The sequence below is a fragment of the Microtus pennsylvanicus genome, chromosome 4 (genome assembly GCF_037038515.1).
Source record: "Microtus pennsylvanicus isolate mMicPen1 chromosome 4, mMicPen1.hap1, whole genome shotgun sequence".
NCBI classification, from domain to species: Eukaryota; Metazoa; Chordata; class Mammalia; order Rodentia; family Cricetidae; genus Microtus; species Microtus pennsylvanicus.
In genome coordinates this window covers 75,815,794-75,831,156 of record NC_134582.1, presented here as the reverse complement: position 1 = coordinate 75,831,156, position 15,363 = coordinate 75,815,794, and the positions used below count along the sequence as shown (strand labels likewise).

Genomic DNA, 15,363 nt, shown 5'->3' with positions numbered 1-15,363 from the left:
CAAAAAATCAACAAAATTTTAGTATATTCTGAACAAAGCTGATTAATTTGCTATTAAAATCCTATTTCTAACATTTAATTATGGAAAAAAATTGTGGTTATTTCTTTCGAATCATATATTTGCAATGATATCCCAGCATGCCAGACAGCAAAACAGGTTAGGAAGCTGGACGTCTTGCAAGATATTGTGATTTTTCCACATTAACTCACTGATTTTAAGTGTTAAGGAAAAACATTCTGATAAAACAATAACAAAAAATGAATGAAATCAAACTTTTTTTCTTTTGAGATGGTTTCACTACATTGTTGTGGAATATTCCTTTACACTATGTAAAGATGTGTCACTGTGACTGGTTTAATAAAAAGCTAAATGTCAGCTGGGCGGTGGTGGCGCACGCCTTTAATCCCAGCACTCGGGAGGCAGAAGCAGACGGATCTCTGTGAGTTCGAGACCAGCCTGGACTACAGAGCTAGTTCCAGGACAGGCTCCAAAACCACAGAGAAACCCTGTCTCGAAAAACCAAAAAAAAAAAAAAAGCTAAAAAAAAGCTAAATCTCTAATAGCTAGGCAGGAAGTATAGCAGGTACTTCTGTACAGAGAGCTCTGGGAAGAAAAATGGGGAGTTGCCAACCAGACAGAGAGGAAGCAGGATGGGCAAAACAGAGTAAAGGTAACCGAGCCACGTAGAACATAGATTTAAAAATAAGGGTTAATTTAAGTTACAAGAGCTAGTGGGACAATTTTTCCTAAGCCAAAGGCTGAGCTTTCATAATTAATATTAAGTCTCTGTGTTGTTTTTCTGTTAGTTGGCAGCCCAAAAAAAAAGCTGGACTACACTATGTATCCTTAGCTGTCCCAGAACTCACTACATAGTCCAGGTTGGTCTTGGCATAGAAATGAACCTTAAAGTGGAACAAACAAAGAACACAAACCACACACTCCCTGGACTCTGATTGTAACAGCCTGAGGTCTCCTGACTTTCCTGTGCTGCTGGCAATTGGCCTAGAGCATGATAAGAAGCAATGATAAAGTATAAGATAGCATCAAGCAAAACCCTGACCTATCCCTTAAATTTACTTTTTTATTAACATAAACTAGTATACAAATAAACAAAAATGAAATTTAAAATTCTAAAAAATATACAAGAACCTTAGCTTGGAATTTTCTGGAAATGAATTTTATGTTGATACTTAAAGGACAGAAATAATTTTGATAGGTAGAAAAAGGAATAGATTAATTGTGGAATAGCATTGCTTACATATACAGCAATCTTATGGAATCCCGAAGACCGTCCTGACACAGGGAATGATCTTGACAATCTGCTTCTAAGCACAAGTCCTAACAAAAATCTAGGTCCTTCTGTGTAAGCCAGCACACACCCAGTACAAATCCCTCACAAACCCCTGAGCCACATACGAACCACATATATAGAACTATGAGATCTATGTTCTCTTCAGAACTCCCTGATCACTGTGGCGGCAAAAAAGGGGAACAACCTGAGACAGTGCTCATGTTATAGCAGACTGCACTGATTTCGGTGTGACGGAGTTATTTCCTATATCAGCGTCCAGTAACCTTTGGGCAATCAGGAGAAGCTCTCTCTGGTGAAAACCATGTAAACTCTACCAATGCCCAACAGCACCTCGCTATCTGGAAACGTCAACGGCACCAATGCATGGCTCCAGAGCACCTCCAGGTGCGCACAAGCTGAGTGGTGGAAAACGCAAGATCCTAAAGGAAACACACTGAACTCAGTCTGTGAGAAGAGCACACTGGGGCACTGCCTATGCTAGTTTGTCTGGCTTCTCAGACAGGATCTTGTCCAAACAGGCTGGGCTGGAATTCAAGAGCTCCCTGACTCAGTTTCCCAAGTGGACGGATGCTTGGATTACATACATGCACTATGGCACCCAGTTTTGTCTACTTCCTTTAAAACTGGTAACACAAGGGGCTGGAGAGATGGCTCAGAGGTTAAGACCACGGACTGCTCTTCCGGAGGTCCTGAGTTCAATTCCCAGCAACCACATGGTGGCTCACAACGATCTGTAATGAGATCTGGTGCCCTTTTCTGGCCTGCAGGCATGGAGGCTGAACACTTTGTACATAATAAATAAATAAACCTTTTTAAAAAGGGGGGGGGCTGGAGAGATGGCTCAGTGGTTAAGAGCATTGCCTGCTCTTCCAGAGGTCCTGATTTCAATTCCCGGCAACCACATGGTGGCTCACAACCATCTGTAATGAGGTCTGGTGCCCTCTTCTGGCCAGCAGACATACACAGAGACAGAATATTGTATGCATAATAAATAAATAAATAAATATTTAAAAAAAAACTGGTAACACAAGAATGGTAGTAAAATCCACTAAATGGACCAGATATCTATTTGAAAATAAGGCCTACTTTCCTACAGACCAAACTATAGCTTAATATGCAAGTAAACACTGTTCATTTCCTACGCATGTAGCAAGCACACACACTGCCTTCCCTCACTCACGTGTGCCCTCGAATAAGCACTTAGAGATACAGAATCAAACGCCATGTAAATAGATCACAGAACAAGCATGCCCTCAATAGTTCTACACTGACGTTAAAAGGAACTCTCACCTCAGTCCTTACGTTTAATCAAAGCTGTCATTAGATATTTAACAGATCTGTGTCCCTACAAATGTGGTTTTTAAAAAAATTTGAATAAGTGCCTTTTAACCACTGAGATATCTCTCCATCCCTCCAAAATTAATTATATCTCTCTATGTTCCTAACACTCTTTTCATTTGCACACAGTAGATGAACTGAAAAACAAAACCCACAAAAACCAGAGAAAACACTCAACTGCTTTGCAGACAAATCTAACCCACACAATGTACACACGAGCCACAATCTCTCATCCAGGCTGCACACAGGAGTCCTCCAACACTAGTGGCTCTGTAGAATGTTGACACGGACTCAAAGCCCCCCCCCCCGAAAATCCCATCAGCTAGGGAAGCAAGCAGGCAGCTTCGTTTACTTGGTTTTACCTGCTCATCTTTCTGTCTCCACTCCTGCCAGTTTTCTTCCTGAAACTCCTTCTGTGCTGGGTTTGGCAATGAAAGCTCATGTTGAACATTGCAAATGGCATGGGAGGATTTCTGGGGAATTTTCTTAAAAGCAAGATTCCTGAGCTATAAAATAAACACAAAATATATTAAATTCAGTTAATGATTTTAATTTTAAAATATTTCTAGTCATAATACACATTATAAAACTTATAAAACTCAAAAGTCACGTGTGGATTTTATTTACCTTTACTTATGAACTTATTCATTGTTTACCACACAAAGTCTCACTATGCTGTCCAGGTCCAGGCTAGCTAAGTCTCCTGAGAGGCTGGGGCTCCAGGCACAGGCCGGCTCCTTTGAAGACATCTCTGTTTAACTTAAGAGCACGCACACCAGGGAAAGCGCCTCCTAAATGTTCACGACATTTGACTTCAGGTAGGTTTCTGTTCACCAAGCTGCGCTGCTCCAGGACAGGGCGCAATGGCCACGCCGGTGCAGCTTCCACTCACAGTCCCAGGGAAACAAGGAACTCTAATAGCTACCTCATTTGCTTCACTCTGCTGCTGTTCCTTCTTTTTTCTTCTTTTCTCTCTCCTTTTTTCATTTGTAGTTGGTTTGTTTCCCAAGGCTTGAGGCTTCCCATTATTCCGGCCTTTGCCTTTTCCAGGCTCAGAATCAGAACCACTGCCACTATCAACTTGTAACAGGGCAAACCGAGAGGCAGTAGTGAGAACAGAGCTGAGGACCGCTGAAGCCATGGCTCAAACTGTTCTAGAAAACTCCTGTGGGCAGGGGAAAGAGGAGGCAGGTGAGAAACACAGTGAAGAAAAACTATTCTAGTGTCTAGACCAGCCAGACATATGAAAGACATTGCTCCTGACAACAGATTTGGTAGTATTTGGGTTTGTACCCACAATTTCATTAGCATTAGCATATTTTTAACTTAATAACACAAAATTAAGAAAATGTGGGTTTTATTTATCTCACAGGCAACAATGCAAGACTAAAATCATGCATGACGCTCACTCCCACATCTGATTTTAACATCCTTGACTTTTCTTTTCCTTGAATGTTTTTGTGATGTGCACACACTTATGGGAGAGACCCTGAATGACGAGGGTCAGCCGCAGAAGAAGAGGAACACTTTTCTGTATGCATATAGACCCTTCCTGCAGCTACACTTATCCCAGACTGCCAAGGAAACAAAAGAACAGGAAAGGGCACTCTTACAATCAAGATGCTGAAGTTTGATCATAAAGACTGAGGCCTTAAAACTAGTTTAAAAAAATAAAGAACTTACATCTCCTCTACCATGGAATTCATGCCGAGTACTGCCAACTTTGGCCAAAGCCTATGGCTGATGAGGTCATAGACCTGGGGTGGTATTTTCTATTGCTGTCTTGCAGAAAAGGCATGCCAAACCACTTTGATCAGTGCTGCTCTTAGCTTGTTTAGAATGGAGTGCAGTTAAAATAACGGCCAAAGTGCTGAGGATAAGTGACTTGTGTGCTCAAGGTACTCAGGAGCCCACAGAGGCCAGAAAAGGGCACTGCATACCCTGGAACTGCCATACAGATGGTTGTGACCCACTGTGTGTGTGGTGAAAACCAAACCTGGGTCCTCTGCAAGAGCAGTAAGTGCTCTTACCCACAGAATCACTTCTTTAGCCCGAAATACCAGCTTTAAATGACACCGTGTTCTCTTTCCCCTTCATCTAAATTCCTGGAAGCACATGCCACACAGGGATGGGGCTGGCTCTATTAGCCAGACTAAATAATTAAACCCTTAATAACCTGTGCCAGGCATGGGGCTTGGACCAAACGGTTGGCTACTTTAAGCTCCTGGGATTTTCAGACTGTTATTGTGGTATAGCCTGGCTTCAAATGATGTATTTTAAAGACATTCCCTTTCCATTCTAGAATAGATATCAAAATCACAAATTCTGTGCTTGGATTGTTCTGTATTAGTGTTTATAAATATTTATTCTAAAACATTTCTCCAAAGTTCAGAGAATTTTCTTTCTGTGGCATAAAGCAATTTCCAGTTTATCTACAGTTTCTTTCAGATTTTTGAGTGATTAAGAAACCCCTGTGGAGTCACCACCTTCGGGACAGTCGCCATCAGATGCAAGGAGCCTCACCTGGCATCTGCTGGTGGTTGCTCCTGTACATGCTGCCCTGTCACTGTGACAGGACAAGTGTCCCGCCCTTGGGACTGTACCTGAGCTGACACCTGACATCACTGCTGGCCACCGTTGAGCCTGTAGCGCTGGGGAGAGTTGCTACCGCTGTGCTGCAGGTGCTGGAGGAGCAAAGCACACAGCACAGGGAGGAACAGTTCAGGAGTGGATGCCCCATCTCCTATGAGGAGATTTTTTTTAAATTTATTTATTTATTATACATACAGTATCCTGCCTGCATGTATGCCTGCACACCAGAAGAGGGCACCAGATCTCATTATAGATGGGTGTGAGCCACCATGTGGTTGGTGGGAATTGAAGTCAGGACCTCTGGAAGGTCAGTCAGTATTCTTAACTTCTAAGTCATCTCTCCAGCCCCTATGAGCAGATTCTAAGCAATGGCCTTAAACCTCTACACTGACATTTCCCCTCCTTTGCGAGCTCATAACATGCTCTTTTAACAACACACAAATCTATCTACAAGGTCATGCTTAGACAATGCAGACATATCCTGCCAGCCAGAGCTTTGCCATCAGTTTAAAATTTGAATTACTGAATTTATACAAATTCAGTATTTAGTGCCCGGCCTGATAACTTATTGTTTTATGATGTGGGAATGTCATATATCAATCTGTTGATTTCATTGGTTAAGTAATAAACAAACTGCTTGGGCTCATAGTTTGAACGTAGGTGGGTGGAGTAAACAGAACAGAATGCTGGGAGGAAGAGGAAGTGAGCTCAGACGGACAGCCCTGCTCTCTGGAGCAGAGACGCCATGCCCCGCTCCCGGGCAGACACACGCGATGAAGCTCCGACCCAGGATGGACGTAGGCTAGAATCTTCCCGGTAAGCGCACCTAGCTGTGCTACATAGAATATTAGAAATGGGCTAGTCCAGGTGCGAGAGTTAGCCAAGAAGAGGCTAGATAGAAATGGGCCAAGCAGTGTTTAAATGAATACAGTTTGTGTGTAATTATTTCGGGACATAAGCTAACCAAGCGACTGGGGTGCTGGGGACGCAGCCCCACCGCTCCTTATTACTACAGTTTTATTTCTCCTGATAACATTATTTTTAAAATGTGGATATATTTCTCCCATTAGCTCTATACACTTACAGGTCTCCTTGTTGAGACAGTAAAGACGCCCTTTTCCTTTATGCTAGAAATGCCATGTCAAAGGACAGAGGGTCCTAAGCCAAGAGCTCAGCAGGAGTCAGGGAGTCTGGCTAAGCCCAATCTGCTCCTTAGTGTGAACCCCTAACAACCCATGACCTCCCTCCCTGTGACGTGAGGAGAGCAGCACTGATTCCAGAGGGCTTCACATGCAGTCGGTCAGTGTGAACTGTGTGAAGATGCACCACAGCGCTTAAATGTCAGCACTTACTGGTATTATTCGACTGTAATGTCTTGTATGAGTTAAATGCTCATAAATTATCTGTTCTTTTTTTTTTCTTTTTGGTTTTTCAAGACAGGGTTTCTTTGTAGCTTTGGAACCCGTCCTGGAACTAGCTCTTGTAAACCAGGCTGGTCTCGAACCCACACAAATTATCTTTTCTAAAACACCTCTTGAAAAGGAGTTAGGACCTGGCACAACTAAAATGTGACTAAACACGATGTCTCCACTGCAAAATACGTTCTGAAATTCAAACCAACATTTGCCCTATCTAAAAACTAAGGTTGTAACCTTTGAAATGAAAGAAAAAGGTTTGTGGGCATGAAGTAGAAATTAGGCAATCAGCAAAACTACATCCAAGACCTAACAAGTGTACTCAGTATACTACAAAAGATGAGCAAGGGTCTACCTAAGACCAGCAACCACAGCTGGGACTGTGGCTTTTCCTTCCCATGTCGCCTTAGCTGCCCTAGAAATCATTTTGTAGACCAGGCTGGGCTCAAACTCACAGAGATCAGCCTGCTTCTGCCTCCCCACTGCTGGGGTTAAAGATGAGCGTCACTGCTGCCCAGCGGGACTATGTCTTAAACATTGCACACACACATGTTCTGAATGAGTGAATAACAAAGGCAAAGCACAAAGGGAACATTAGATTAAATGAGAAATGACAAGAATAACGTTCTAACATAAAACACTCTGCTAAAACACTTCAAAGGGTCCAGTGCAAAGGAGAAATGCTTATGAGCAATGGTGATTCCCTCTTCGCTCAGGTTTAAGTCTGCAAAAAGGGATAGGGCAGTGGCAGTCACCTGAAAAGTAATATAATAAATTATTAAGTATGCTAAGTATTAATACAGTAAATATATTCAAGACAAAAATAACGTTCAACTTAGTCTTCCAAAGCTAAAACTTCAGAGTTCATCTGCTCCCTATTCTTGTTTACAACCAGAATTCTCAAGCTAACCGCAGCGTTCAGAGGTCACTGTGAGGCCCAGGCTGGCCTCCAGACCCTGACCCTACATCCTCACCCAGCAGCCATGTCAAAGGCAGAGTAACCAGTACTTCTGAAACAACAGATGTAAAGGTTAAATGACAAAACCATATCCAGGAGCCACTTTAGGGCTGGCAAGAGACCTGACCCTAGAGGGGCTCCCAGGTGCCCAAGCCGAGGTCCCCAGTTAGTTCCTTGGGCAGCTGAGGATAGGGAACCTGAAATGACCCTATCCTAGAGCAATACTGACGAACATCTTGCATATCATCATAGAACCTTCATCTGGTGATGGATGGAGATAGAGACAGAGACCCACACTGGAGCACTGGACTGAGCTCCCAAGGTCCCAATGAGGAGCAGAAGGAGGGAGAACATGAGCAAGGAAGTCAGGACCACGAGGGGTGCACCCACCCACTGAGACAGTGGAGCTAATCTACTGGGAGCTCACCAAGGCCAGCTGGACTGTGACTGAAAAAGCATGGGATAAAACTGGACTCTCTGAACATGGCGAACAATGAGGGCTGATGAGACGCAAAGGACAATGGCACGGGGTTTTGATCCTACGTAATGTGCTGGCTTTGTGGGAGCCTAGCCAGTTTGGATGTTCACCTTCCTAGATAGGGACGGAGTGGGGAGGACCTAGGACTTACCACAGGGCAGAAAACCCTGACTGCTCTTTGGACTAGAGAGGGAGGGGGAAAGGAGTGGGGGAAGGGGAGAAGGGTGGGAGGAGGGGGAGGGAAATGGGAGGCTGGGAGGAGGTGGAAACTTTTTTTTTCTCCTTTTCTCAATAAAAAAAAAAACATATCCAGCCCATGGCAGTTGTGGCCTCTCCATCAGCAGGCATTCCACTTCTCCAAGCTCCACCTCCACACCTATAGGATACTGTTTCCATTTCCCATCTTTTCTTCAGATGCTGGCTAAATCCCTAGACAATCCTGTCCTAACACCCGGGGTGCTCTCATTCCCACACTTCTCTCAAGATGTTCCTCAGATTCCAAGACACTCTCTCAGAATCCCACTCTGAGCCTGACTTCTTGGGCCTGATCTCAGAAGACACACACTATCTCCTTCTTTCAAGCACCAACCAAAATCTGTAACTTTCCTGCCATTTTTAATCTTAAGGTCCAATAAAATGGTCCTTGAGCTTACAAAAAAGAAAAAATATAAGAAAAATGCTTGAGGTTACATTATGTTTTCTAATGACTCCTATGAAAAACAAAACACCATGAAAATTACTATCTACCCTCAACTGAAAAAGCAGAGTTGAACCAATACAGTATGACTTTTCCTACCATGTATCAAAATGACGAATTCAGAAAGTTAGCATCAGCAGTCAGACTGCTGTCTTTCATGTCAGTGATGCCTAAGGATGGCAAAGAAGGAAAGCATGCTCCTAAGAGCCCATTAGCGTCACCAATCAACTTGTGAGACTTCCACAAACAGTTATTTCATACAATCACCATCTCCTTTGCAGCTTGAGAAAACAACAGCCCTACAGTCCACACAGACACCCCAGGTCCCTACAGCCCACACAGACACCCCAGGTCCCTACAGCCCACACAGACACTCAGGTCCCTACAGCCCACACAGACACCCCAGGTCCCTACAGCCCACACAGACACTCAGGTCCCTACAGTCCACACAGACACCCCAGGTCCCTACAGCCCACACAGACACTCAGGTCCCTACAGTCCACACAGACACCCCAGGTCCCTACAGCCCACACAGACACCCCAGGTCCCTACAGCCCACACAGACACTCAGGTCCCTACAGCCCACACAGACACCCCAGGTCCCTACAGCCCACACAGACACCCCAGGTCCCTACAGTCCACACAGACACCCCAGGTCCCTACAGCCCACACAGACACCCCAGGTCCCTACAGCCCACACAGACACCCCAGGTCCCTACAGCTCACACAGACATCCCAGGTCCCTACAGCCCACACAGACATCCCAGATCCCTACAGCCCACACAGACACCCCAGGTCCCTACAGCCCACACAGACATCCCAGGTCCCTACAGCCTACACAGACATCCCAGATCCCTACAGCCCACACAGACACCCCAGGTCCCTACAGCCTACACAGACATCCCAGGTCCCTACAGCTCAACAGACACCCCAGGTCCCTACAGCTCACACAGACACCCCAGGTCCCTACAGCTCACACAGACACTCAGGTCCCTACAGCTCAACAGACACCCCAGGTCCCTACAGCTCAACAGACACCCCAGGTCCCTACAGCTCACACAGACACCCCAGGTCCCTACAGCTCACACAGACACAGGTTTTTAAGTCCTTCCTGTAGGATGTGGCTGGGGTTAGTGCTCCTTTGTTCTCGAATCCTCAGCTTCAGCATTCTCACCTCCAGTCACATCTGAGAGTAAAACAGCATCACTTCCTCTCCTGTCCTCTTTAAATCCAGATACTTACAACTCATCTACACATACTTACATAATTAAGACACACAATATACAAAGAAGAATAATGGCCTTCTCTAAGGTAGTCTATAAAAGGTGTTTAATATATAGACATTTCTAGTTTAATTAGGACAACTACTGTTCAGCACTACTGAAGACAAAGGTAAAGTCTCCTCTGTGAGATAAAATTGTACAGCTAGTGTCAGGGGTTGAAGAAGAACAAGAGGAGTTCACGAGGTAACTTAAAAAACCAATGTTGCAGGAACATATATAATAAAAGCATGCAGGTAAGGGGGTAAGGGGGGGGGTGGGGGAAGGGGAGAGGGGGAGAGAGAAGGAGAAGGGGAGGGTTGGGGAGAGCTTAGGGGAGTGGGATAGTTGAGATGGAGGAAGGACAGACATGGAAGCAGGGAAGAAGATAACTTCATCAAGGGAGCCATTTTGGGTTGGCAAGAGGCTTGGCTCTAGAGGGGTTCCCAGGTGTCCACGAGGATGTCCCCAGCTAGGAGCCTGGGCAGTGGAGGAGAGGGGCCTGAACTGGCCTTGTACTGTAGTCAGACTGATGACTATCTTGAATATCACCATAAAACCCTCATCCAGCAACAGATAGAGACAGAGACCCACATCGGAGCACTGGACTGAGCTCCAAGGACTAGTTGAAGAGCAGACAGAGGGAGAAGATGAGCAAGGAAGTCAGAACCGTGAGGGGTTGGTCCACCCACTGAGACAGTGTGCCTGATCTAATGGGAGCTCACCAAAGCTAGCTGGAATGGGACTGAACGGGCATGGGATCAAACTGGACCCTCTGAATGTGGCTGACAATAGGGGACTGAGGGGCCAATGATAATGGCACTGGGATTTGTCTCTACTGCATGTACTGGCTTTTTGGGATCCTAGTCTATTTGGATGCACACCTTCCTAAGCCTGGATGGAGGGGGGAGGGCCTTGGACTTCCCACAGGGCAGGGTACCCTGCCCTCTCTTAGGACTGGAGGGGAAGGGGGGATGGTGAGTTGGGGGAGCAGGAGGGAAATGGGAGGAGGGGAGGAAGAGGAAATTGTGAATGGTATTATTTATAAAGCAATAAAAAAAGAGAAAACAAAACAAAACAAACAAACAAAAAGCATGCACGTAATTTATCACATGCAAACCCATCTCACTGTTCTCCTCCTCTGAGGCTACAGAATGACCAACTTTCCCTTCACCCTGTACCCTAAATCCGACTAGCTGCTGCTTACACATTACGGCTTATGTCAGATTTCCATAGAGGCGCCTCAGATGGTCCAGGTTCTTGAAGAAAACGGACGAACAACTTGTTTACTTGTTCCTGTCTTTACCTCCACCACCCCTGAGGTCTAGAATGTCTCCTCTATCCTCAGATTTAGCTGTTGCAGTCAACTCTGAACTGCCCTCAAGCTAACCGTTCGCTCTCTTTGATATTCCCACACTTGTATTTACCTGTTAGCCAATGGATTCCTTAAAATAGCTGTCACTCTATCTAGCTCCCTGATGTCCCGATTTCAAAATGCTGAACATGGATCTCTTCCCTGTGTCCCCCAAAACATAAAGGACTTGGCGCGCACATTAACAGATAGATTTATCAGTCAATTGTAATGTGCATATCTGCAGGGCTAAGGCAGGAAGGGCATACGTTCAAGGCTAGTCTGGGCTACACATTAGGAAACTGTTTCAGCAAAAATAAGAAGAAATAACATCAAATAAACTAATAACGGTATCAAGCTTACTGGCTGGGCCTGGTTACATTTTCCAGGTACAGAGTGCTACACCTAAGTGTGCACTGAAATGTGTGCTTCTGAACTAGGAAATGAGGGTGCAAAGTGCATGTAAATGCACAATCATCAATTCAAAACTGTTTCATTAGAGGTACCATCATGCCAGGTGATGATGGCACACGCCTTTAATCCCAGCACTCAGGAGGCAGAGGCAGGCAAATCTCTGAGTGAGTTCCAGGATAGCCAGGGCTACACAGGGAAACCCTGTCTTAAACACCCCCCCCAAAAGTACCATAACAACTAATTATTCCTACAACTAATTTTTTCTAGGACTCTTGTCACAGGAAGCTTTTGATTTTGTGGCAAGTGCTGGTTTTTAAAGGATGAGGGAGTAAAGAGTGGGCTGAGCTGCAACCAAGAAGACGAATACAGGATCTACCTTCTTGGTCTCTATGAAGGGTTGCAGCCATCCTGACCTCCTTCCTCTATGATCTCACTAGAGTCAGGAAAGAACTTGTCAGGGGCAACTCGGTGACATAATTTTCACTCAAGAACAACAATTTTCTCCCTTTGAAAAACGAACAGCAGCTACCCTCTATCAATACTGTCATCCAGTATTATCCAAAAAGAAAACCCACGCTGTAAACACCATCAGTGAACGTGGCCTCTAGACTCTCAACCTCCTGTCCCAGCCCCGAGTCCTGGGAATGCCGGTGTCCACCACCACCACATCCACTAGAGAGGCCTCAGTGACCTCTCATAGATTAGAAACAACACACGGATGAATTAGACTATGAAGAGTTCTGATGCCAAGCACCGCCTCGCCCCAACATTAAAAACGCGCATACACTGAAACGGCATTAAGCATCACTAATCCTTGGACCTGTCATTTTGACTTCTTAAAACTTAAGGTTCACAGGCATCAACGGCCAAGTGCATTCTCAACCTTTGCTTCCAACATATTTATTGCAAATGACATCAACTTAAAGGTCTCCCCCAAATTCCACACCACCCCACAATGGTTAAGAACAGACTTCCTTCTCTGATCTGCACCTCTCAATTTCCGTGGGGTGAAAACTTTAAAAAAAAATCCCAACAATGTACTAAGGGATTCTGCCATGAAGGAAAGTAAGAATTTCCACAGCAGCCCTCCTAGGAGCCCTTGGGTCAGTGCAAGTTAGTGTGTTTTGCCCTATAATGATAACCTCATAAAACAGGCTTTCTCGACTTACCAGTTTTAGTGGGATAAACTAGTGTAGAGAAACCCTAGCTTTCTAGAAAGATTTTCAATATAGCATTACGATTTTCCGAGAGCTTCTAGAATACTTTGGGAGCTACAGCTTAACTTCATCCTGGTTACAGGTGCCAGCACGTTCTTAGGAACGGACCAGGGTGCAGAAGACTGCGTTTTCGGCGTCAGGAGAGCCCGGCTCTCGCTAGAACTCTCCGCCGACGTCGATGGAGAAATATGGCAACGAGAGGGGGCGGGGCAGACAATGGAATAAACTTTTTGTCCCAACTGTTCGGAAGGTCCGAGCAGCCCGGAGCTGGCGACCCCAGCGCGGGGCGTTAGCGACCGAAAGCGTCGACGGGGAAGGCACGTCTACCTCTGGCCGCCGGGAGGAGGGCGGTGTGCCGTCCGTCCGCGTCCTCGCTCTCCCTCCTTCGGGCACCGTCGCCCAATCTCACGCACGAGCGGGTTCCGGCTGCTCCAAAACTTCTCCGCCAAGTCCCTGGAGACCGAGCGAGAGCCGGGCTGGGCGAGCCGCAGCAGCTGCAGCCGAGACGCGGCGTCCGAGCCTGCAAAGCGACACCGAGTCAGGTGGGCGCCCGGCCGGCCGCACCTGTCACTCCCGCGGCCCCGCGGCGGACGAGGCCTGCGGCCCGCACTCTCCCGCAGCCTCCGCCCGCGGCCAGCTCGCCCCGCTCGCCCCGGCCGGCCCGGTTCCCCGCCCCAGGCCGCACTCGGCCGCGGCGCCTCAGCCGCGAGTGGCGGGGGCTCCGCGGACGGACTCACCGGGCCTCGCCGCGGCGCGGCCGCTCTCCTCTCCCCGCCGCTCCCGCGCAGCCCCGGGCGTTGGGCGCGGGGCGTCCGCAGTAACGGGCCCGCGGCCGGCCGAGTGAGCGCGCGGTGGGCGGGCGGTCGGGCGGAGCCGAGCGGACCGGCAGGCCTGGCGCCCTCAGCGGCGCGCGGGACTTCTTTCCTGAGGGTCGCGGTGCTGCGCGGCGGACGCGGACGCCGGCGCCGAGGAGAGGTCCGCGGGTGACGGACCGCAGAGGACCAGAACCACCTGCTGGAGGAGCCGCGCTACGGGGGCCGCGCAGGGTCCAAACGGCTCGCGTCTGGCTGCGGCTCCGCGGTCGTCGGGGTCGCGGAGCGGCCGCCGAGGTGTGAGGCCTTCCGGGACCGAGGCTTAGGCCGCCGCCCACGCAGCGCGGCGGGATCCCCGGGCTCTCGGGGGCCCGGGGGCGGAGGAGGACCTCCAGGAGGTGGAGGAGGGCGGTGCCAGGATGCAAACAGCCAGGCGGCCTGGGATTCCCTGGGAGAAAGAGGAGCGCACAGTCTCGCCGCCCCAAGCACCTACCGGGTCTCGGTTTAGTTTTGCAAGCAAAGTTAAGCGGCTCACCCAAAGCCCGCAGCTAAGGGCGGAGCTGCAGCTGTCTTGCCTGACGCTGTCCCGCACAAGTCGCTTCCATGGGGAGGATGCTGCAGGCAAAGAGAGGAGTTGGAGTTATCCTCGCTCCCAAAGATAAAAACCAGAGAAAATCCCAAGCCACGAGAGGGGCCTTGTGGAAAAACACAGAACTACGCGGGATCCGGGGACTGCGTGCCTCTGTGGGGCAGCATCAGTGACGGGGGAGGGGGGGGAAGGCATTTGCAGTTTGCCTGGGAAGAGGTGGAGTTTTGCAGGGAGACCTCGGGGCCTTAAGTGAAGGGCTTTTGGACACCGAAGATGCCAGAGGTTGGGGGCATGTTGACAAGGGAAAGAGTTGGTATTTAAGGCACAATTTTGTTTTTTAGGCTTAGAAGTTTGGAGAAAGAAAAGAAGGCTGTTGCTTTCTAAGTGAAGCAAATGTCAGAGGTGGAAAATGGACAGCCCTATGTAGACCAGGTAGAAGGTAGTACAGGGCTGTACAGCTGTCGAGGTGTGAGCCCCACTTGAGAAGCTGATCCAAAAAGTGAGTCTGAGGTCAGACTCACAGAGAGATTGATGTGGGGACCTGTTGTAGGGAGACTGCTTGTTGGTACCCGGCTGCTCAGCAGTAGATCCGAAAATCTTTAGGTTTTTATGTGGATGTAGTTGCCTCCTCATTGGGCACCAATTTGTAGGAGGAGAGAGCTGCTTGTTGGTTCCCGCTGCCTAGAACCAAAATAATCACACAGAAACCGTATTAATTAAATCACTGTTTGGACCATTAGCTCTAGCTTCTTATTGGTTAACTTTTATATATTAATTGAACCCATTTCTATTAATCTGTGTATCACCATGTGGCTGTGGCTTACTAGCTAAAGTTCCGGCATTTGCTTCTGGTGGGGCTCCATGGCTTCTCTCTGACTCCGCCTTCTCTCTCCCAGCATTCAGCTTAGTTTTCCCCACCTAGCTCTGTTCC

The 15,363-nt window shown here is 47.5% G+C and overlaps 1 protein-coding gene across 6 annotated transcripts in view; it reads right to left on the bottom strand.

The window, feature by feature from the left end:
• Window positions 1–14,528, bottom strand: part of Gkap1 (G kinase anchoring protein 1) — a 64,470-nt gene extending 49,942 nt beyond the window's left edge. Inside the window, exons 1-5 of one of the 6 annotated variants that reach the window (XM_075969451.1) lie at window positions 14,379–14,528; window positions 13,769–14,291; window positions 13,359–13,551; window positions 3,576–3,815; window positions 3,013–3,156 (exon numbers count right to left, since the gene is read on the bottom strand). In XM_075969451.1, the coding sequence (XP_075825566.1) occupies window positions 3,013–3,156; window positions 3,576–3,791 (360 nt within the window). In that variant the 5' untranslated portion in view covers window positions 3,792–3,815; window positions 13,359–13,551; window positions 13,769–14,291; window positions 14,379–14,528. Of the gene's footprint in view, window positions 1–3,012; window positions 3,157–3,575; window positions 3,816–12,983; window positions 13,552–13,768; window positions 14,332–14,378 lie in introns of those variants that run through there. The other 5 variants (XM_075969447.1, XM_075969449.1, XM_075969445.1 and 2 more) reach the window with 5 other exon arrangements.
• Between the last annotated feature and the right edge of the window lie 835 nt (window positions 14,529–15,363).